Source organism: Anarrhichthys ocellatus, unplaced genomic scaffold (assembly GCF_004355925.1).
Source record: "Anarrhichthys ocellatus isolate YVR2014 unplaced genomic scaffold, GSC_Weel_1.0 scaffold5, whole genome shotgun sequence".
Taxonomy (NCBI): domain Eukaryota; kingdom Metazoa; phylum Chordata; class Actinopteri; order Perciformes; family Anarhichadidae; genus Anarrhichthys; species Anarrhichthys ocellatus.
The window spans coordinates 6,136,993-6,158,886 of record NW_022280035.1 but is presented as its reverse complement, the minus strand read 5'-3'; the positions used below and the strand labels follow the sequence as shown (position 1 = coordinate 6,158,886).

General features: G+C 39.6%; 4 protein-coding genes across 4 annotated transcripts in view; 2 read left to right on the top strand and 2 right to left on the bottom strand.

Annotated features, from left to right (window-relative positions):
- The first annotated feature begins 5,618 nt into the window (after window positions 1-5,618).
- Window positions 5,619-6,476, top strand: g0s2 (G0/G1 switch 2). Its single transcript, XM_031845762.1, has 2 exons — window positions 5,619-5,686; window positions 5,814-6,476. Exon 2 carries the CDS (start codon window positions 5,830-5,832, stop codon window positions 6,172-6,174), a length of 345 nt encoding a protein of 114 aa, XP_031701622.1. The 5' UTR covers window positions 5,619-5,686; window positions 5,814-5,829; the 3' UTR covers window positions 6,175-6,476.
- A 1,009-nt stretch (window positions 6,477-7,485) lies between these two features.
- Window positions 7,486-14,377, top strand: taf8 (TAF8 RNA polymerase II, TATA box binding protein (TBP)-associated factor). Its single transcript, XM_031845419.1, has 8 exons — window positions 7,486-7,642; window positions 10,239-10,398; window positions 11,598-11,696; window positions 11,788-11,850; window positions 12,009-12,133; window positions 12,552-12,699; window positions 12,861-13,003; window positions 13,824-14,377. The coding sequence occupies exons 1-8, from the start codon at window positions 7,595-7,597 to the stop codon at window positions 13,962-13,964; spliced, it is 927 nt and encodes a 308-aa protein (XP_031701279.1). The 5' UTR covers window positions 7,486-7,594; the 3' UTR covers window positions 13,965-14,377.
- LOC116382397 (protein pitchfork) lies at window positions 14,330-17,744 on the bottom strand. Its single transcript, XM_031845420.1, has 5 exons — window positions 17,389-17,744; window positions 17,115-17,216; window positions 16,255-16,388; window positions 16,064-16,181; window positions 14,330-14,498 (listed from the first exon to the last, which is right to left on the bottom strand). Exons 1-5 carry the CDS (start codon window positions 17,530-17,532, stop codon window positions 14,433-14,435), a joined length of 564 nt encoding a protein of 187 aa, XP_031701280.1. The 5' UTR covers window positions 17,533-17,744; the 3' UTR covers window positions 14,330-14,432.
- A 77-nt stretch (window positions 17,745-17,821) lies between these two features.
- atp6ap1b (ATPase H+ transporting accessory protein 1b) overlaps window positions 17,822-21,894 on the bottom strand; it is a 4,680-nt gene continuing 607 nt past the window's right edge. Inside the window, exons 2-10 of the mRNA XM_031845417.1 lie at window positions 21,237-21,357; window positions 20,736-20,810; window positions 20,442-20,635; window positions 20,315-20,352; window positions 20,135-20,220; window positions 19,753-19,979; window positions 19,608-19,643; window positions 18,930-19,161; window positions 17,822-18,792 (exon numbers count right to left, since the gene is read on the bottom strand). Coding sequence (XP_031701277.1) covers window positions 18,580-18,792; window positions 18,930-19,161; window positions 19,608-19,643; window positions 19,753-19,979; window positions 20,135-20,220; window positions 20,315-20,352; window positions 20,442-20,635; window positions 20,736-20,810; window positions 21,237-21,357 — 1,222 coding nt within the window. The 3' untranslated portion in view covers window positions 17,822-18,579. The remainder of the gene's footprint in view (window positions 18,793-18,929; window positions 19,162-19,607; window positions 19,644-19,752; window positions 19,980-20,134; window positions 20,221-20,314; window positions 20,353-20,441; window positions 20,636-20,735; window positions 20,811-21,236; window positions 21,358-21,894) is intronic.

Sequence of the window (21,894 nt, the reverse complement as noted above, 5' to 3'; positions counted from 1 at the left end):
TCAGGGACAGTACAAAAACCTTCCTACCCCTACTTCGACTGGCTACATATATTTATAGTGTGTACATATATATATATACACACACATAAATACATTAAACTAAAACCTTTTCAGTATATATACTGTAAAGGTTTTAGATTAATGTATTTAATCAGTTTTCTTATCATATATTCAATAGTTCATTCATAGTTATTTTCCATATTATTTTTCTAAATTAATAATCAGTTATCTAAATCAGTTACTATGTTAAATAACAAATTTTCAATCAGTTATAGTTCTTGTAATTAAAACAATGTATTTATCAATAACTTTATTTTATTTCATTCACACATACATACATATACAGTACACACATATATACATATTGCATATAAGGCAGAGGAAATCAATCAAGGCAGTGAACATTAACAGCAGCAAAACAAATTTCAGCAAATGTGTTTATTAACTTGCAGTAACACATATGCACATACTTCATATTTTTTATATAACTTTATATAGGAGTAGAGCTAATGTAACTAACCTTAAGTACAAGATGGTCAAATGGAGATATTACAAATGGACTAATGTCTTAATTCCAAACTACGGTTGCTGAATGTTGTTCCATCATTCTCCCCTCAGCTCCTGGCTCCCTGTAACAAAACAAGAACAGAATCAGCAAAATATTCAAGTTCAGTGTATTCGTGTAATTTATCTCAACGTCTACCAGATTTGAAGTGATATTTCAGGTTGATAACCTGTCTACCTGAGCTCACGTTGGTCCGTTTATGGACATGATATGAAGTATAAATCATTTGTAAAATCGTCACAATCTCAGTAAGATATTAATAAACCTCTGAGATTAGAAAGTGAAGTTACTTTCCAAGGCTAACTACGGTCGGATGCAGGCAGACGAGCTGCAGCTAACAGTTAGCTTTTGTCAGCTAACGTTACTACTATTGACAAACTTGATGTTATAAGCTCCCGGTAATGGAGAAGCTGCCGGTAACGTTTGTTAGCTTGTAAGCTACGAACGTCACAAAATTTAACCGATCACTTTAACACACATGTGATGTTATAAACTCCCGGTATTAGAGCAGCAGCTGCCGGTTAAGTTAGTTAGCTAGTCAGCTAGCTTGTAAGCTACGAACGCCTTACACTTTAATTAAAATAATAAGTGATATCACCTGATGTGTTTTCATCATGTTTCTGAGAATTATATTATTATAAAGTGTTACGATTTGGAAGACCTAAGGAGTTTGGTTACTTTGTTATGAAGTTTCAAATTTGGAAATTACTTTTTTACAAGTCAGCCATGGTGCTGTTACTTTAGTACAAAATATATGAAACGGAGTGAGACGGAAATGTTAAAAACAACAATCCTTGTTAAAAGCTTTGTTAGTATTTTTCCTTTAGAAAACACAAGGTTGATAACTGTTGAGTCACATTTAAAGAGGCGTGGGTGACCAATATGAACCGGGTCTGTCCTCCCTGTTAAAAATGAGCAAATTTCTTACTGGATTGGACTACATTGAATATACTGGGAATAAACACAAAGGTCTGTGCAGGTTTATTTTATGTGAACAAAGCTATTTATATGATCTAATAATAGTAATTTCTCTGCCTTTATGTTTAGATTTCCCACAATCAGTTTCCCCACTATTCATACCCAAAAGGTCAAACCGAAACTTGGCAGAGCTGGTCTTTGAGTAGCATTCCCATTCACACTTACTCCATTATTGGCATAGATATTAGATTCCTCGTGTTCAACAGCCAAGTTACAGACAGAAAAGAAATAAAGAAAAAGTGCTTCAGGACATCAAACATCTTAAGATTGGGAGGGTTTTGAGGACGAACACACAGTTTTTATTATTCTTCATTTGCAGAAATTCTTAGGTACCTCATGTTTCTTAGTTTGTTTGTTTTTAATACTTGGCATTGAAACAACTGGATGGCTATATTGTGTTGTCTTAAAGGAAAAAAGGTGCTTCATCATGTTGCCACATAAATGAGTCCAGAAGGAAGCATGTCAGTGTCTTCATTTTTCAGTCCAGGGAGAATTATTTTCTATTGAAGGGACACCGACGTCCAGCACAAACATAGATCACATATGATGTCTTGTCTTTTTTATTAGCATGTAACCATTATAGTCAAGAAAACCCTGCATAGGCCACTGTAAAGGGCTTAGAGTCCTATGTTCCTTAGCTGTACAGTAACAATACGGTTTAAACAACAAACAAAACATGAGGTTTCACACTTAATAGTCAACTAGTCTGTAATGGCTTGAGAATTTCAGGAGGACCCCTTTATCAAGTGAACCACAATCTTCACATGTCAACATCAATGCACACTGAACTTTACATTTCTACAACTTTCAATCTACTTCAAATAAGACGTGGGTTATTTTCTTGATACGCAGGAGGCAACACGGTGTAGTTATAGAATGTTTTTTTCATATCACGCAATGACTGTGTGTTTGCGGCTGAGCTGAGGGAGGTGTGCTGTGGGTGTTCTGGATGTCGGGCCGTAGAGGCTGAGATTTCTGGCTGCCGCCAATGAATGATAATTAACTGTATCAGTAACAGTCATCACATAAATTAAACATTTCTGTTTGATGGTGCAGATGAAACAGCTGAGTCACATCAGAAATACAGTCAGCAGCTCAAAGCTCCTCCATCAGACACCAGAGGGCATCCAAAACTTCCTCTGAAGGATTTATCATCAGGCCGCTCACAGAGTCATATTCACTTCTATTCCATTATATAATACGTACAGCAATATACTGTATTTTGGCCTTTTTTTCAGTCAACTATGTTAATGCAAACGTGTGTATAAAAGCTGATTACTGATATTTACAGCGTGTTTATATGAGTGATCATTAGTGAGCTGTGTGCACAGATGTTTGAATCTGAAAGCGAAAAAAACATTACATCTCGCCGTAATACTGTTATACAATGTTCAAAAGTCATATGTTAACATGAGAGGAGAGGAGCAACCAATAGAAGGAAGTAGAGGTTGTTAATTAAATGTTAGTGATAGAAATTCACCCTAAAGCTGCAGCATACAGCTGAAAGATTTGCAAAAATCAAGTATAATTGAAGACATCTGTCACTTATGAAGAAATCTTCAGCATTTTGTTAAATGGAATATTAAATATCTATCTATCTCTAATATCTAGTCGGTAAGTTATACCATTTTTTTTATTTGTGCATCTGATTGAAAGTATAGTGACAGGTGTCTCCAAATAAATATCTAGAATATAGCGTATTGACTTTGCATATACCACCTGCAAATAGAACAAAACCATCAGCAGTTGTCCAGCTACTATTCCCTCAATCAAACATAATGCTTTTTGTTAAAAATAAATAAATAAAGCAGAAGAATGTAGCACCGGTTTCCAAAATGCTCTCAAAATGCCTTCAGAGCGTCTTTCATTAGACAACCGTCACAAAGAGATGTAACCAAACAGGTTTATGTTTTAAAGTTACTATTTAAAGTAGCAGTAAAGCGTTTGCTCAGGACACTGCAGCCACAACTTGTTGTTTTACAAAATGAATCATTTCCTGCAGCATGTTGAGAGCATTATACTATTCAAGCACCGAGAGAGAGTTTGTAGATTTAGTCAAGAGTCAATGGTTAAAATAAGCATGAGAGTGTTTGTACACCTGTTTTAATCTCAATGGATTTTAAGCTGTACAATGTTAACTATATATATTAACTTTCTTTTTGATTGCATCAGAGGTTATTTTCTTTTATCTGAAACCCAATAAAAAAAACTATTGGAAATCAGTCTTGGGGAACCCATGTTTGACGTTATGATGTGGTCTGCTTTGCTATCCTCCTTATACCATTCAATTGCCTTGATTAATTAAAGAATGAATCATGAAAGGCGCTCAAACCAGCCCCAGAACACACAGTTTTCAGAGGACCCTGTGGTCCGACAGCAGTACCGTCGGTGTGCTGGTCGGTAGCAGTTGCAACCATAAATGCCCAGAATCCAAACTGAGTTGCTCAAAGAGGAACATTGTTGACGGTGTAGTTATTGTGATTTTATCATCAACATTTGTGGAAAGTCTTCACTCCAAAGCTGACTAATGAGGGAGAGGTCATTCTTGAATTTTTCCGCATTTCGTCACTGCTGAGCAAGAGTTCAAATGTTGATTAATAAACCACCAAAAAAGTAATTGCACCTATGACAGCCCTTCTGTTTGTTTCCTATGCTGTGTCTGTACTTTATATCTGCAGAACTGATAGGAGATGAATCAGCGACATGTAAGCCTGAGCAGCAGAAGTCCTTTGGTTGGTGGATCTGTTCTTACCCCATACCTCTGTGTCATGGCTTTTGTTTTCTCTCCTTGTTTTCTACGCCACAACATCCATGCAGCACATTCTCCCTCATTCAACCCCTACTAAGTTTAGAGATTTCTCCCATCCATTTGTTTCATTTGTTTTGACTTACCTTTTGGTTAATAAATCACTTTATCTGTTAAGTATACCCTTGTGTCTCCCATGTTTGTCCCAGTTCTAGAGCAGGGCTGTGACACATCATAAGCTGTGTGGGTATTTTTAGTGTTTTTTCTTTCCTTTTCCTTTCTTTTCTTTTCTTTTTTTTGACCTGATGGTTATGGAAAATGGAAGGTCAAAGGATCACCAAAGTTATAACAACTCATCCTGAGGGGACGATGAATGTGTTTACCAAATTTCACAATAATCCACCTGATGGTTGTAAAGATATTTTAATAACAAACTAAATGTCAACGTCATGGTGGCGCTGGAGGAAAATTAAGGAGATCACCAAAATTAGTGGGAGATGTCATTTGGGAACCATGAATGTGTGTATAAAATGGCAATCCATTCAATAGTTGTTGAGGTATTTCAGTCTGAATCAAAGTGGTAAACCTACAGAAAATCTGACACATCATTTATTGAGCCACAGCATGGCTAAAACCCAACTGGATGATTTGTTTTGGTGTCTCTAACATCTGGTGTGCAGATGTTGAACCGACATGGAGACATCTCATGACTTCGGTCGTTTGCCATTTTCACTGAGATTTGATCACACTTCTCTCTGTGACAAAGATCAGACACATTTCACAACTTACTTGCCCAACTTCACTCCCTCCTCTCTTGCAGTGAGTGGACGAGGTCTAAGGTCAGAGAATTTCAGACAAAGGCACACTCTGCCATCTCTTGCTGCTTCATGGTCAGCTCTATGGTCAGACAGCGAGCATGAGCCAGAGAAGCTCAAGACGGCATGATCACAATGCCTTTCCCACCAATAAATGGGACTGGCTTAACATAGTTTCACATGCTGTGATTGGACACTAAGCTCTCCTGATGAGGATCAATATTTACAGCGACAAGCCAAGTAACACCAACCAATGACTCATGTGGTTCAATGTTCAGTAACATGGAAAGTATTTCAGATGCATCTGCTGCAACACATATTGACCTCATGTGATGTCATATGCACGGTTTCACCTAGAGGGAATATTTGCTTCACTTCTTGTCCGAGAAACCCATGGCCTTTTACCCAAAAAGGGCCCTGCTCCAAAAAGCAATTGCTATAGCCTCATGAATATGCATTCCATCGCCACTGTGGGAGTTGACCGGACTCCACTTGTGTTTAAATCACAGGATCTGCCCTCGTCTGTTTGCTTGCGAATCCTTGACTGGGCCGAACACTTGAGAGTTTGGGGTGTGCTTCAAAGTGAGTATCTGCCTATCAGTAACAACATTGTATGTGTATAGTGGAAAGATTGATTTAAGTTTTTTTAAACACTTTGTTTTTAAACAGTAAATCAAAGGAGTTCTCTGACGGTTTTTTCCTTCAACAGTCTCAAACACCACACTATGGAAACCATTGGCGAGATCATCCCGTTCGCCAAGGAGATGCTAAACCAGAGGCCAAGCCGAGGCATGCTGAAGATCTACATGCTTGGCTCAACTATGGCAGTGCTGGGAGTTGTTGGTGGACTGGTGAAAACTGTTTTCCTGCCATTTGCGGAGCAGGAGACTGTTGAGGACGCACCGGCAGAGCTGATCGTGAAGAAGGAGAAGAAGCAGCTGCTGAAGTCACACACCACCTTGGTTCGCCCCGAAGTTGTGGACGTGCTAAATATGGTAGTGATTGAGGCCAAGGCCAAACATCTGGTGACTGCTGGGCAGAGGAGCTCGAACCGCTTACATGCTTCTTAAAGAAACCCTCCCATCCTGGTGTAAATGGACTCACACTTGCAATGTTGATGGTGATGGTGGTAAATTAAAACACCATGTTGAACTGGTCACTTTGTACTCATTCTTTTATTTCAGATTTGGTTAAACATTCCCTTTTGACTGGCAAAAAAACTAGTAAATAGACTGAAAACTGGAGGGTACCGTAATGTCTCGCTGCTGGGCAGCAGATACCTTTGGATGTGACTTGATGAATGTGTTGGAGGAAAAATGGAATGTGTGTGATTTAATTAATTTTGCACTCTAATAAAGCTATTTTTCAGCTAGCAACTGATTCAGGTCTTTTTTTTTAGAGTAACAAAGCCCTTTGCACATGTTGCAAGATGATCAAATAGATGTATTTATGACATGACATACATTTGTATTTGAAGAGAAGATGAACTAAACTACATTTTACCATGATCAATTTTACCTTCTGTGTGACAAATGTATGCTGAGTACACACATTTTGCATCTTTGTTGTCACTGTGTGTATGTTACTAATGAGAGGTAAGACATCCCCACATTCAGATCTGTGCAATATGCATTTTTCCCGCTCTTATTGTATGCTGGATTTTAGCAACAGCATTTTTGGCAAGCAGTGTTGGGAAGAAGTATTATAATCTTTTACTGAAGTAAAAGTAGCAACACAGCACTGTGAACATATTCCATTACAAGTAAAAATGCTGCATTCAGAACTATACTTAAATAAAGTATGTATATTATCAGCAAAATGTAGGTTTACATAATGTATAACAGGTAAAAACGGTCCTTATCACTGTTTTACTATTATATATGATGGTTTTGAAATTAATATTACTGCTGCATTAATGCGTATGCTGCATTTAACTGCTGTAGATTTGTTTGAGGTTGCACTGTTTATGTCAGACTATTATTTATAACCACTTTATGTTGGGTAGTTTTATCTACAGCAATTCAAATGGTATCTGAAATGTAACTAGTGCCTAAAGCTGTCAGACAAATAAAAAGTACAATATTTGCCTCTGAGATGTAGTGGAGTAGAAGTATGACGTTGCATAAAATGGAAGAAAATAGCCTCCTCAAGTGAAGTACAAATACCAAGATGCTAAAGTACTTAGGTAAAAGTACTCACTTAGTTAAATTCCACTACTGCCCACAAGTAAACGCAGTGAGGACAATGAATTAAACATGACTTGTCACTTTTGAAAATATAGCCGTTGTAATTCTACAAACAACCACTAGATGGCGGCAGTGAGTGCACCATGAGTTGATTTAATCTTCCGTCTGCGTAACAGGAAATGACGACATAAATTCACACCGTGTTTACCAACGGCGGCTAGGCTAAACGGCTGTCGGACAAATAACGTTTTTCTCACTATACAGTTATTTTATTTTAATACGAGCAGATTACAAATAATTACATATGGCAGATCCTGCGGTGGCATCGGGAGGTTCACTGAATACAGGAGGGGTAAGAGACGACGTTTATACTCACTGTCATTAGCAGGATGTAGCTAACTTAACGCAACCTGTAACGTTAGGTTGTAATGTTAAGCTAGCTAGCTGTTAGCTAACTGTTAGCAGTCTGTTGGAAGAGACGCAACTGTGCCGAATGTGTTTCTAAACAAGTGTTACTAACATAAGCATGGTATCTACGGTAAGTTTGTAGGTCTTGGTTCATTCGTCTTTATTTGATATCCTTCAACGTTACACCTGCTAATGTGTATCTACGTGTGCACCTGTGAGCTAAGCTTGTCAAACAGCAATGGTGGGAAGTATTGGGACATTGACTTTTACTTTACTTGCACTTACTTCCATATTATGCTACTTAATACTTCTAGACTACTAGCTTTATATTTCACAATGTTATACTTTTTACCTCACTACATTTATATAACACTCAGTAATTTACCCAATACTATAAAAAGTCTGATCTAAAATTGGCACCTCTTTGACGAACTACATTAAAATGCACTTGATGAAAACAGAATAATATAATCATTTATATGATGGAATACTATGAAAGGTGGAATGTAACTAGTGTTGAGTACATTTACTTAAATATTTACCTACTCAAGCACTGCCATTATTCAAGATACCTGTACTGAGTATCTCCGTTTTATGCAACTTACTTCTATTACAAATATTCAAGGATTAATTTATTGTCATTATGCAACACAGGCTGTAACCCACAAAACAGAATACATTCCTGTGTATTTTTACATTTGTTTTAGGAGGAATATACACTGCATCAACAAAAACATTTTCTGGGCAATATGTCCGACATTAAACATTAGAAATCAGGTAAACATTGTCCATCAATATTTACTATGTTTAAGCCCCAAGCACAATTGATGTAAACAGAGTCCTCTTGTCCCTCCAGAGTCCTTCTCTCTCTTGCGGTCCGCCTGTCGAAGGCCGCTTGACCCGGGATGCCACGATGGAGCCAGGTCTCTATAAAGATGTGCACACAACAGTCACGACCTCCCTTTGCTGGGTTAGCCTGAATTCTCTTTCGACCTGTCATTAGCCAGGATCAGATTGGGTGGTGGAATTACTTAGGTCCTAGCTGGGTTAGCTTAGCTTCCATCTTGGCTCTTCTCCCTCTGGACTTCAAGTTCAGTAGCATTTGGTCTAGCAGGTCTGGCTGTGTGGTGGTGGTCAGCTGAGGGCGGTGATCGTCTCAATGGCTGCTTTCCACAAATGAATCCAAACCCAGCGCTTCCTTCTCCGATGTTGATGAGTGTATCTGACATATGCCATAAGTGCTTTGTATTTTTTTTTTGTCTTTATTACTGGAGCACTAATGGCATATCACAGAATACCTTCATCAACATCGGAAAAGGAAGCGTTGGGATTGGATGAAGTGCAGCAGACTTTGAGACAATCACTGCCCACAGCCGAGCAACCAGCTGGTGTATCTGCACCAAACTGCCCCAGGCAGGAGAGGTAGGAGAGCCTCGGTGAAAGCTAAGCTAACCCAGCTAGGACCTAAGGATACTCCACTACCTAGCCTACTCCTGGCTGTCTTGTCTGATGTCTGGTCACAGAAAAAAAAAGATGAAAGAAATAAAAACTTCAGGCGAACCCAACAATGGGAGGTTGGTGACTGTTGAGCCCACATCCTTACAGAGATCTGACTCCATCGTTGCATCCCAGATCAAGCTGCACTTGACGGGCGGAGAGCCGGACAGAGCGCAGGACTGCGGTGGGACTAGAGGAGGTGTTTATGTCAATGATGCTCAAACACAGTCAAAGTTGATGAAATATGTTTTCCTGATGTTGAATTTTAAATGTCGGCAATGTTATCTGACCAGAGAATATATATTTGTTTTTATTGCTGCTTTTTACATTCCTCATGATGCAAATTCAAAAAATGCACTACTGTTTTTGTTTTGTTTTTCATGTTTTTCTTGTGTTGCAAATGGGCTACATCTGCATGTTGTTGTGCATCCCTGTGTTGCATAACGACAATAAATTATCCTTGAAAAATGTAGCAACATTGATGAGAGCTACCAGCCACAGCAGGAACATGTGCCACATAAATATTTTTAAATTGTGACTAACATTGTACTATTTACGCCACTATATTTTTGTGACAGCTTTACTTAGAATAAATATCACTAAGCCCACGTACCATTTAAGTAAAATCTTCTTCTTTTTTTTTTTTTTTTCTTTTTTTTTGCTGTGTGATGTTTCTTCCAATGTGGTTCCTTGTTACATAAAACATGTGTGGGACATGTGCCTGCTGATTCCAAAAGAAGTTGCAAAAGATCTTTGGTGATTTTATCATCCTCAGAAGATGATTTTTTTTTGCATATTGAATTATCACCCAGCCTTAAATTAATATTTAGGAGTTTCTCCTCACAGCCTAATAGGAGATACAACCCATATACCTAAAATGGTAATACTCTGTTCATGTTTTTAAACTCGGGTCTATTTGGTTGTTGTATTAGTTTCTTTCTGTCATGCTGTGATGAGGCACTTTCTTCATGGGAATCTTTTAAGTGTCTGATGTATTTTTTTTTCTCGCCCACCATATGTGTTATTTCATGTATGTTTTTCAGCGTGGGAGTGGCGGTAAGGCAGCTACCAGCCCTGCAGAGAACTACCACCTGGCCCGACGCCGCACCCTGCAGGTTGTCGTCAGTGCCCTCCTGACAGAGTGTGGCTTTGAGAGCGCCGAGAAGGCAGCAGTGGAGACCCTCACTGAGATGATGCAAAGCTGTATGTATGAATCCTAAAGTAGATGTGCCCGTATTCATTTTCCTAAGCGCAGCATAGTTCTTCTCCAGGGCACCCTGCTTTATTCACCAAATGTTTTCCACTAAGTTGCCTTCATCAGTTTAGTCTTGAGTAACCTCAAAGTTTGTGTTACAGCATATAGTACAGCCAGGCAGAAACCTAACAAAAACTACATAGAACAAATTTAAAACGGCAAACATTACAACAACACGCTGCATCAACCATCCCAGCAAGTCAAAATCATGACTAATTAAATGCAAATGTGGATATTATTTTGACTATATCTTCACATACAAAACTGTTTTTTCGCTGCTATATTTATTCGAGGTGTGAAGCTTCACTGACCTCAGGATTCGCTTCCAATTCACCCGTCAATGATTTGAATACAGAACCATTCCTGATGCATCTCAATGTATCACTCTCAGACAGGCCACTTCCTGAATGCCTGTTGCATTTTACACTGAGTGACTGAGCCCAGCTGCTAGCTGACTTTTCCTTTCTCGTGGCGATTCTTCTCTTACTCGGTTTAAGTCACTGCATCTCCCAACAGAACAACGCCACGGTTGAATTCTAACGTTTTTCAGCCTAATATATTTGAAACAGAGCAGCTAATGGTAGTGAGAGCAACAACCTTGGACAACAGAGATGAAAGGAGAAGCAACTGTGCTGAACTGAAACCAGACTCACCATTATGTTCTCTTACTGCATCAATGCAGAATCCTCCACGTCCGCATTGCGCAGTAGAAATCATTTAAATCTACTTTGTAGCTCTCTTCTCTGCTGACAGTTGGCAGATCTTTAGTGATCACATCATCAGGGGAATGAAAATTGTCTGTTGAACTTCTTAGTTGTAGGAATTGATTGGATCAGTATAATGCAGACCGTATTATGCGTGTTGGCCGTCATCCAGATGTGACTGATATGCTGCAGCTGATGCATCACCTGCATATGCATCAATCAATGAATGCGTTTTAATGTGTAAGCAGTGGCAGACCTTTACGGTGAGACTGCCGTTCGCACAGTCAGCACAAAAAAATGGTTGAACGCATTTGTTGATGAATCCTACTATCGGACGTTAAATCTCATCTTTTATGACTCATCTTTTTGTTCTACCTGCAAAATGTTTAGTCTTCCTGAGGAGAGACTTTTCTCAACCCCGATGTGTTTGGTCCCTTTTCTAGATATATCTGAAATAGGTCGGTGTGCTAAAGCTTATTGTGAACACACAGCCAGAAGCATCCCAACCCTGTCAGACACAGTGGTCACACTCATTGAAATGGGTAGGTACTGGAGGACGCCGTCGTATCAATTACGCATTGATATCACAAGGTAACATAGAGAACATCATTTAATCTGTTTGTTTCTCTACAGGTTTCAAAGCCGACACCCTGCCTGTGTATGCCAAGAGATCCCAGAGGATGGTTATAACTGCCCGTGAGTAGGCGCTTTACTTTCCACCGTTACTGTGGATTATGTCATTTATTGGTGACAGTATTCTCACTTTCTACATAAATTCTGATATTCTAACTAAAAAAATGGACATAGATGTGAACTTTGTTTTTTCTTTGTGTTTGGATTTTAATGAATTTCAGCTCCAGTGACGAACCCACCTGTGACTCCCAAAGCACTGTCGGCCGGCCAGAAACGCACACATCCGGCTCACATCCCCAGCCACTTCCCGGAGTTTCCTGACCCTCACACCTACATCAAAACACCCGTGAGTCCAGCGCTCTCACATTATGCCTTAGTAACAGGCTGGGACAGGTTTGGGAGGGGAGAGGGAGGAAAGGAAGGGGAGTGAAACATGTTCTAAATAAATAACAAAAGGTTCTAAGTAAGAGTACCAAAAAAAGGTAGCAATGGGTACAAGTATCTGTTCATATGTGAATGGTAACCAAACCTAGCCGTGACAGAGATCCTGAGACAAACCCTGAACGAATTTTCCTTTAGTAATATTATATATGAAGATAGAATATAGTCTATTATGTACAATGTAGACTCTGTCTAAATTAATGACAAGGAAACACCCTACCTTTTTTACCATTGCGATCAGGGCATCAATCAGGAAGCCCTTCATAATGTGTAACAGGTTAAGTTCAGATGGTGAACTGTGTGCCATGTGTTTTCCCGCTCAGACGTTCAGGGAGCCTGTGTCAGACTACCAAGTGGTGAGAGAAAAAGCAGCAAGTCAGAGGAGAGACGTGGAGCGAGCGCTCACGCGCTTCATGGCCAAGACCGGAGAAACTCAGAGCCTCTTCAAAGACGACATCACTGCCTTCCCATGTGAGCGACTCCACCAAGTGGTCCTGTATTTCCAAAACCGGTTGTAATGCATTGTTTACACATTCAAGTCTGTCTTGTTCTCTGTATGCCTGCCTGTCTGTTATGCTACCGAAAGCATGTCGTATTTACACAAGTTCTAATACCTGTGAATGTGTTTTCAGTGATCGCAGCACAACCGAGCACTATCCCATACCTCAGCGCCCTCCTGCCCTCAGAGCTGGAATTGCAGACTCTGGAGGAGACGGACTCCTCTGAGCAGGACGACCAGACAGACAGCGAGAACGCAGCGGGAAACATTATCAGCGTAAGTCTTAACCACTACAGGAACTTGCCCAGTGTCCGATGTGGTCTGCTATGAAGTTCCCAGACTTCCAGAGATTTTAAAATAGTTACTTCCTGGGAATATGTCTCTGTTTCCACATATTTGTGCATGTGAATTTGAAAAGCTAAAAAAGTCCAACGTGCTGTTTTTAATCTTGTTGTGGTGAACTCCGTGGAAGAATTTACTCTAAAGAGTTTTGAAGTTTCCAAGCATGTTTCATGAACATTGAACAGCATAACAAATACACTGCACATAGGCTATCATTCTCCACGCAGGTCAGTCATGGCCACCACCTTGTAAAGTAACATGAGCACTAAACTAACACACAATAATCCCACATGCACACCCAAAACATGAGTAGAACATCATTAAAACACACTTGAACAGGAACAGTCCATAACACAGTCCCATGAGCCTCTGCGCTCCTTCAGCAGAACGCAATTGCGTACTGCCGACCGTTCCATTATTAATAAAACTGATGAGCAGAAACCACTGCAGCTGAAAGGTTGATCCAGTTGTATTCTGCCTCCGTGCAATGCTTTTGTATGTTCTACATGACATTGAAAAGGAACTTGCTTACTTTTACCTAAGTAACATTTTCAATGCAGGATCTTTTATTAGTATTTTTACACTGTGCTGTAGCTCGCTGCTACACCCACAAACATACCGGCGGTATCAGTCTTCTCCCTGTAAGAAAGCAAATAAACGCATTTCCCAAAATGTCAAATTATTCCTTACAATGTGATGTTCAAGTTGTATGGTAGCATGTTCAACAATCATTTCTTTTTCCCCCCTCACTCAGGATGATCCAGGAGCTGACAAAGAGAACTCCATACTTCCTCTTGGCGGAGTTGTTCCTTCCGCAAAGGCCACCGAGGACAATGTGATCGACAACCCGTATCTTCGGCCAGTCAAGAAACCCAAAGTGAGGAGGAAGAAATGAGTCCAATATGGACCAACAGACTCACATTTGTCACAGTGGTTGGTGCTTTACACAGTTCAGTCAGCGATTCTAAACCACGGAGAGCAGCCGCAGAAACCTGCTGTGCGAGCCGGGACCAGCACTGCCGTTTGCATTTTGTAAGCTGACTTCTATTGAGGGGAGAACTTTCTTTTTTTGTTTTGTTAACTATCATCATTTATTCAGCAAGCACTCACTTTGTTAAAATATTGTGTAATGTTGCTTTGTAAGCAACATAATGGTGTAATATACAAACCCTACAGGAATACAGTCATTTTGAGAATAAAGAAAAATTAATTTCTCTTTATTTTATTTTAATTGAGGTATCAAAACATTTCTTGACAACAGTATCAGTCCAGTAAATTGACATTAAAGGCACAGGTCAAAATGATGACTAAGGCAACATCTTACGTCACTGTCACAATGGGTTTACATCCATCAGCTTTAGAGTTAATAGTACAAACTCATGTAGGCCACTCTGCTTCTGTGCTTCAGGAATGCCTTTTCACTGTTCAGCTGAAAAAACAAACAAAGGAGTATTAGCTGTTGCTCAATATCATTCCACATAGAATTCCCTATGAGAAAATCACCCATTTTTTTCTGTCAGGAAAAAGGGTTAGCGTTCTATATACGGGATCAGAGCACTAATAAAGCATATAACTATTTAGAATGTTAAGATATAATGGAGTAATGGAATCCAGAGCAGAGATTAGGTTGCTCACCCTCTCTGTGTGTGTTGTTATCCGAGCTTGTCTGTGCTTTGTTAACGTAGCCTCTGTTGTGCCCCGCTGGCTAGCTAACTGCTGCCGCTCTGCACTGCACTCATATGGTGGTTACTGCTGATAATGCTGTCCGGGCCATCGGCCTTGTCACTATACTAACCATAGTATGTCTAAAAAGTTATTGTATAGCATGTCGTAACAAATCACAAAAATATAATATAGCATGTCCAAAAAAAGTTTTTAAAAAGTCACGATATAGCATGTCGAAATATTGTAAAAAATAAAATCAAAGTATAGTATGTCAAAGAAAGTCATGTAAAAAGTCATAGTATAGTACGTAAAATTCATTACATAGTAAGACTTAATGTCATAGTACAGTATGTCAGAAATGTCAAAAAAGTGTCATGAGAAAGTCATTAAAAAGTCCCACTGTAGTATGTCATAAAAAGTCTTCGTATAGTACGTCATGAAGATATTGACAATATAGTATGTCAAAAGCATTTTTTTAAAGTCATAACATAACATTTCATAAAAAAAAGCCATAGTACAGTATGCCAAAAAAAGTTAGAAGTTGTATAGTATGCCAAGAAAAAAAAAATCAAAAATCCATATTAAAGTACATATTTCATGATATGCATAGTTTAATACGTCATAAATATATGGTAGTACAGGATGAAATGTCATATGGAAAGTAGTACAAAATGCAATAAAAAAAGTCCGAGTAGAATGGCATAAAAAGTTAAACGATGTCATTAAAAAGTGAAAGTGTAGTAAGTCATAAATAAAGTCATACAAGAACAATGCTCCCTGCAGATGCACTGGTACATAACATCAGTGATGGAACCTGGGTTCAATGGATGTCTCTGGTCTTTCAACATCAGACACCTTCATCCAGGCAACCCAGCCAGGGTTGATCAGAATCCAGCTTGCGCCCCAGCACTATTCACCCATGGATCTGCCCTCTCAATCCAAAGCCACCCAGTGGCTTTCTCTTCAGTTGACCTTCCTCTTTGCCTCCCCGGTGATGACCAATAGCATTAACACATTGCAGAATAGACACCCTTGGCAGCTCAGGCCCTGTTAGTTCCAGCATGACGGACTCTGTAACGATGATCATGTCTGGTCAAAGAAGTGTTGATGTTATCCGAGCAGAGAACATCAGCCGCTTACCCAGGTCAACTTCCAGTCGGTGGCAGTGGTTAGAAGACCAGACTTTGTTCTGATGTGGAAGTCTGGAAAATATCCTCATGTCTTTTTGTTTTTGTTTTTTTCCCCCCATGCTTTTAGCTTGAAAATTGAATTGTGGTTTCATGTATGAACCCCCTTCAGTTTTTTTACATTTTGGAGTATTAACCTTACCTTCCCCTTGACTGACTTCTTTTCCATCTGAGGGAGTCTGGGCCAGTCTGGGGTCCCGAAGCACATCGGCCAGCTTACTTTCCTGTTTGTCACTGTATCGTGAGCGTAGGCCCCAGGCCTGTTTCACAAAATGATCTGTCAGCTCAGTTCAGTTCAGCACTGTTGTGTGTCTGTGTGGGTATCTGTCTCACCCTGGGCTGTCCTCAACTGTACATGACGTGCTTTTGAACCTCTGTGTGGTTGAGTTGAAAGGTGTTTTGCCTGAGGGAGGGATTCTGGACCGGCTTTGATCCTGCTGGTACTGCTGTGGGGAAGGGGTCGCTGTCTGGTGATAGACATTGTAACAAAACAAATTCAAACATGTTAAACGGGTATTCCAGCCACTTAGCACTGCACTTCATGAAGTTTGGGGACTTCCAAGAGACTGGTGTCATAATGAATGGTCAAATCAAAGCAGTAGTGGCTGATGTGTTCTGATTTTTAGCAGTGGAGAAATGTAACTAAGTACATTTACTGCTAGAGATTTTACAAAGTAAGATTTTTTGCACAGATTATATATACGTATATATATATATATATATATATATATATATATATACATTGGATTATAATTATTGATGCATTCATGTGTTCATCATCTTAATGGTGCCACTGATTATTGTGGAGACAATTTCAACTACTTTAACTGCCAGCCAGCTTAATCCATAATCCATCATCATATTAAATAAGTGTAATGAATAACTAATATTACAAGATAAATGTAGAGTAATAAGTTCAATACTTGCTTCCAAGTTGTAGTGGAATAGTACAAGTTAAAAGTAGCATAAGATAGAAATAGACAGGTAAAGTACAAATACATAAAAGTTGTACTTGGGTACAATACTTCAGTATGTATTTACATTTCACCACCGTCCAAATAAACTGAACTTCATGTGTAAAATCGGTGGCGTGCCCCTTTAAAGCTACTTAAATGTGCTCTCGATCATACTCTCAGTACACGTTTGTTCGAGCATGCACCTCATTTGAGATGAACGTGTTTCATGTATTCTACCTTTGTGCTACAGGGCGGAAAGCGTGCTGCAGTCCTCGCAGAGAGACCATATCCTTTCTTACTCCCCGGTGTCTTCTGTAAGTCATAGACTATGGTGCCAAACTGTGAAGAGAATGGAAACATTTAGAGCCCTTATAATCATATAATGGCCTACACGTCTCTTCATAAAGCAACCTGCAAATCATGGCTTGAGGTCTGTATAAAAACACGTGACGAGTGAGGACAGATTATTTCGCAAATAATCGATGTATGGCAGATATTTAATGAGACGAACCTTATCGTTGTCATAACATCCAGGACCGATGTGCGGCGCTTCCTCTCGTGACATTTGGGTTCCCAGCCGGTCGGGTGCAAAATTGACGGGAAAGAGTTTCCTCTCTTGAGTGCTCCCAAAAACTGCTCTCTGAACAGGAGACATTTTTGGAAACAATTTGTGGGCAAGAAAGTGGTGTGAGAACCGAAGGAAAAAGAAAAGTTTACACTAACACACAGTTAGCTCCGTCTCGACCTGCCATGACGTCGTAGTGTTTGGTCTTGCTGTAACGATGGCTACCTAGGGTTGGTGCGTTCATTACGCAAACTGGCAGCATTAAGGAATATAGTTATATATACATACATATACATATACATACATATACATATACATACACATACATATAGATTAAACATTACTTAACTCTTTGCATTCACAACAACCAAACTAAAAATCACAATTTATAGATATTTTTATTTTCAATTGGAGACAATGTACATGTCATGGCACATTAATATGATAAAAGCAGAACTGAGGCACTGTTATTACATGTTTTGATGAATGTGAAGCAAGGGGTAAACTTTTTATATAAATATATTATTTGTCAAGAAAACATTGGACATAAGTGGTGGCACTTGATCAGTAATGAGAGCATAACTAATCCAAGGTTAAGTATTAGCATACTTTTGTAAGGCAATTCCAACAGTCACAAAAAGCGATCTACTCTTTACATACAGGCACTTCTTTCATAACCAGTAGTCTTTAAATTACAGTCGAGTTGGAAAAAAAACAAAAAGAGTAAGAACTGAGGTCTGAGACGGTCCTACAGCATCCAGCAATCACATTCATGTTGGCACAGAAGACATTCTCTGTTACCAGAAATTATTGCTAATTATTTTAGGAAAAATAGCCAGTGCCTGGCCAACAGTGGCACAAAATCATATTTTAGCACACAAGCTCAACAACTAATGTAAAAGGGCGCATCCACTTTGGCACTTGCAAATACGGAGAGAGGAAAATGGAATGTGCCTGGCAAGATAACAATATCCAAAAGACAGCAGTGGGACGATTCAGGAGAGAAAACTACAGGAGAGATTATCGGAGGAAAGGTCCAAATATTTTCTGAGAATAAAGGCCCAAGCTCACAAAAGCTACATGACAAGGAAGGACTTTCGTAGGAGGCACTGAGGAGTGTTTGTGTTCGGGAGCGCTTCATTCCGACTGAGGCACTGAAATCGATGGACCTTTGGGATCGTCAAATCGATCCATGGTGTTTAGCTGCATGATCATGTGCAGACCGTATACGAAAATTAACAGCAGGAGCAGTCCGGTCACCAGCCCCATCCAAATGCCTGGGGTAAAGAACCCAGCACAGTCACTGGCATAGGAGAAATCTGTTCCATTGGCCAAACCGAAGCCCTGAATCTGTATCAGAAAAATGCGTTTACAAATTCAGTGAGTGAACAGGACTAAACAGACACCTGATGATCATAAACACTTCACATTGAAAAAGTACTTGGTTCACTGCTGCAGGTAAAATACAGCACTTCTAGAAATCGTACCTGGAAGTCGATAAAATTGAGCCTCCACGGAGCGGCGTTGTCTTTGTTTGGCACTAGCAGAGTATCTCGGAAGCTGGTGACGGACTGGCAGTGGAAGGAATACTCTGCAGGGGCGTAGATGTTGTGGCTCCCAATGTAAGATGCCGTTTGCCCGTTTGCCTGCAGCTGCACGGAATCCAAGGTGAACCAGTGACGTCCGGACACAGGATAGAACCGCCGAGTCATGGCAAACCTGGAGATCAACGGAAGAGTGTTCCTCAAGGACAGCATATCAGTGTAAAAGGCTAGTATTCATTGTTCGAAGTGTGACAAATATTGGTATTTAATAAATCTATTGTTCAATAAATATCACCCCTGTATGTAGGATTAGAAAATGCTTGACTCTACTGGTAGTATCAAAAAATACTGAGACAGACGCGGCACTCTAAAACATATTTATAAAATTATACAAAATATTTCTTGTTTTAATCTCTGAAGTGTTAAGTGTACAACAGTGGTTTTACGCAGGATATGCGTGGAAGATATAATGTGTTAATAAGTAAGTTAAGCAGCTGCTGTCTGTAGTAACACATTTAACAGAATATAAGAGAGGTATTGATCATCTTTTCAAACTCTTTGATAAGAAAAAGTTTCCAAAATGTATAAATATTGTCTTATATTGGTAGTTTATTACCTTACCTTAGTGTGTAGCCTGATTCATAATGGAGGACAAGCCTGATGGGAGAGAAGAACACATTTAAAATGACATCTCTCCTTTAAAAAGAACATAAAACTGAAGTTCTCCTGAATAAACAACTGAACGCCAACACGCTGGCCATCTCACAGTGAGTTGCTGCTGTTGCACATGGATCCTGTCATGGAAGGCACTAGTGCAGCGAGGTCGATCCACATGGAACCTTCTGAAAGGCTGATGTTGAGATTCTGAGCCCAAAGCATTATGCAAGGGTTACTGGATACATTAAACATGATGGGCGGTTTGACATCGGGCACAACGGCTTGGAGCAAGGATCGCCCCGCAGGCTGGGTAGACATAGACGTCTCTGAAATCACCTACAGAGATGAGCAATCAAAACGTATATTATGATTCTTTACGTCTTCATGTGACATTTGTTTTTACTGTTTATGATGATGGTTAGCATAGAAATCATTACAAATAAAAAAAAAGGTACAATTTTGGTACATGATGTGCTGTTAGATCGTCTTACTCGTGATGGCTGGAGTCCTGTGTATATTGCAGTGTATAGGACATTTTTGTCTTTCGTGATACTCAGAACTTTCCCAATAATTTCATCTGTTGAAAGACAAATACACGTCAGAAATATACTCTACAGTGACCAAACTGCTGATAGATTACACTATGAAATTCCTTAACAGTTCAAACTTACCATTGGCAAGTAGGACTTTCTTGCAAGACTTGTCCAAGCTATAAAAACAGTCAAATAAAAAGTTTACTTTCACTGAGCTAAACTTTAGAGTTACATCGACTGATGTGCTAAAGCACACAAGTCTTACCCAGTACAATAAGGAAGATTGATGAGCAGTAGATTGCTGGCAGATGTGTTGATGCTGAGATGTGACAGAGTGTCTGCGTCTACAAGCAGAGGTGAGACACCCAGCTTCTCCTGCAGCAGAGCTGGGACGGCAGAGGAATCCGACCACTCTAAAGCAGGGAGCATCACTGACGAGGAAGAAGACTGCAGTGCAGCCTGAGGAGGAGAGCGTGGAAAGAATTATCAGTCTGACAAAATCATCTTCAGGGCTCATGTAGAAAGTTATTAAAAAAAAGAAAAAAAAAAAGAAACTTACCTCAAGATTTTGAAAGGCGCTATCCTGCTTGTTTCCAAACACTCCACCAAAGACCGTGAAGTCATCTTTGCTCAACTGAACACAAATAAGGAAAATGAAATTTCATAATTCAACAAGTGGAAAAAATATTTGGAACAAAACAGCAACCAATCCCATTTATCAGTCACAACAATGATGATCCACAGAGAACAAACCCGAAATATGTGTTGGAGAGGAGCTGTGAAAGGGGAAGTAATGCTAAAGCTCACAGTCACACCAGAGTGAGGAGACTGTTACACAGCGTCACATGGGACTGCAGTGCAACTACACATGACTCACTACTACCATAGCCAAGGACAAGCTTTATAATAGATGAACAGTCAAATCTATAAAAGAAATCTCAGAGTAGTCCTTCTCCTACACACTACTTTTCACTGTTAGCTCCAATGTGTTTAGTGACGTACTGTAACCACCACGTTTGCTGCAGAGCAGGAATATAGTCTTCATGTCTCAGGGACTGACCTTATCTTGCAGGAACAGCAGCACAGTGTGGGGGCCAGAGGCAAAGGCGGAGGTAAGGTAGGCAGTCAGCTGGTCTTTGGACGTGATGTGACCAGCTGCAGGTGAGGCCAGTGGTGGTAGACTTATCATGCAAAAACAAATTGGGATGTCTTTAACAATTGGTCTTAATTGCAGTTGTCAGAACAATTAAGTACAAATCATCACTTCAACGCACTTCATTTGTTCTGCAAAAGGCCGTCAATTAAATTAAAATAACCAGTGCAACACCGCTGCTAGAATAGTGTTTCTGTTCACGGGAATTGTGTCAATACAAGAGATAATACTGACACTGTGTTTTTGTATTTAACTTCTTATTCAGACCACGTTACAATAACCCAACAGTGAAGTAAAATAATCTCTTCAGCAAAATGAATGGTAAACATTGTAATCCATCAAGCAAACCGTAGTTCTAAGTGTATTTTACCATTAGTGTGAACCTTATATTCATATAGGAATTGAGTAACAGTTGTGTAAAATAAACAAAATAAAGCTGCCATAACATTTTACAATAAAGACAAATGTCTCCTGTTGGCATTGAGAAACCCTGAACTGAATGTGACTAAACCACCTCAGAGTAGTATACTATACAGTAGAGTCAATACAGTACACTGTACTATAC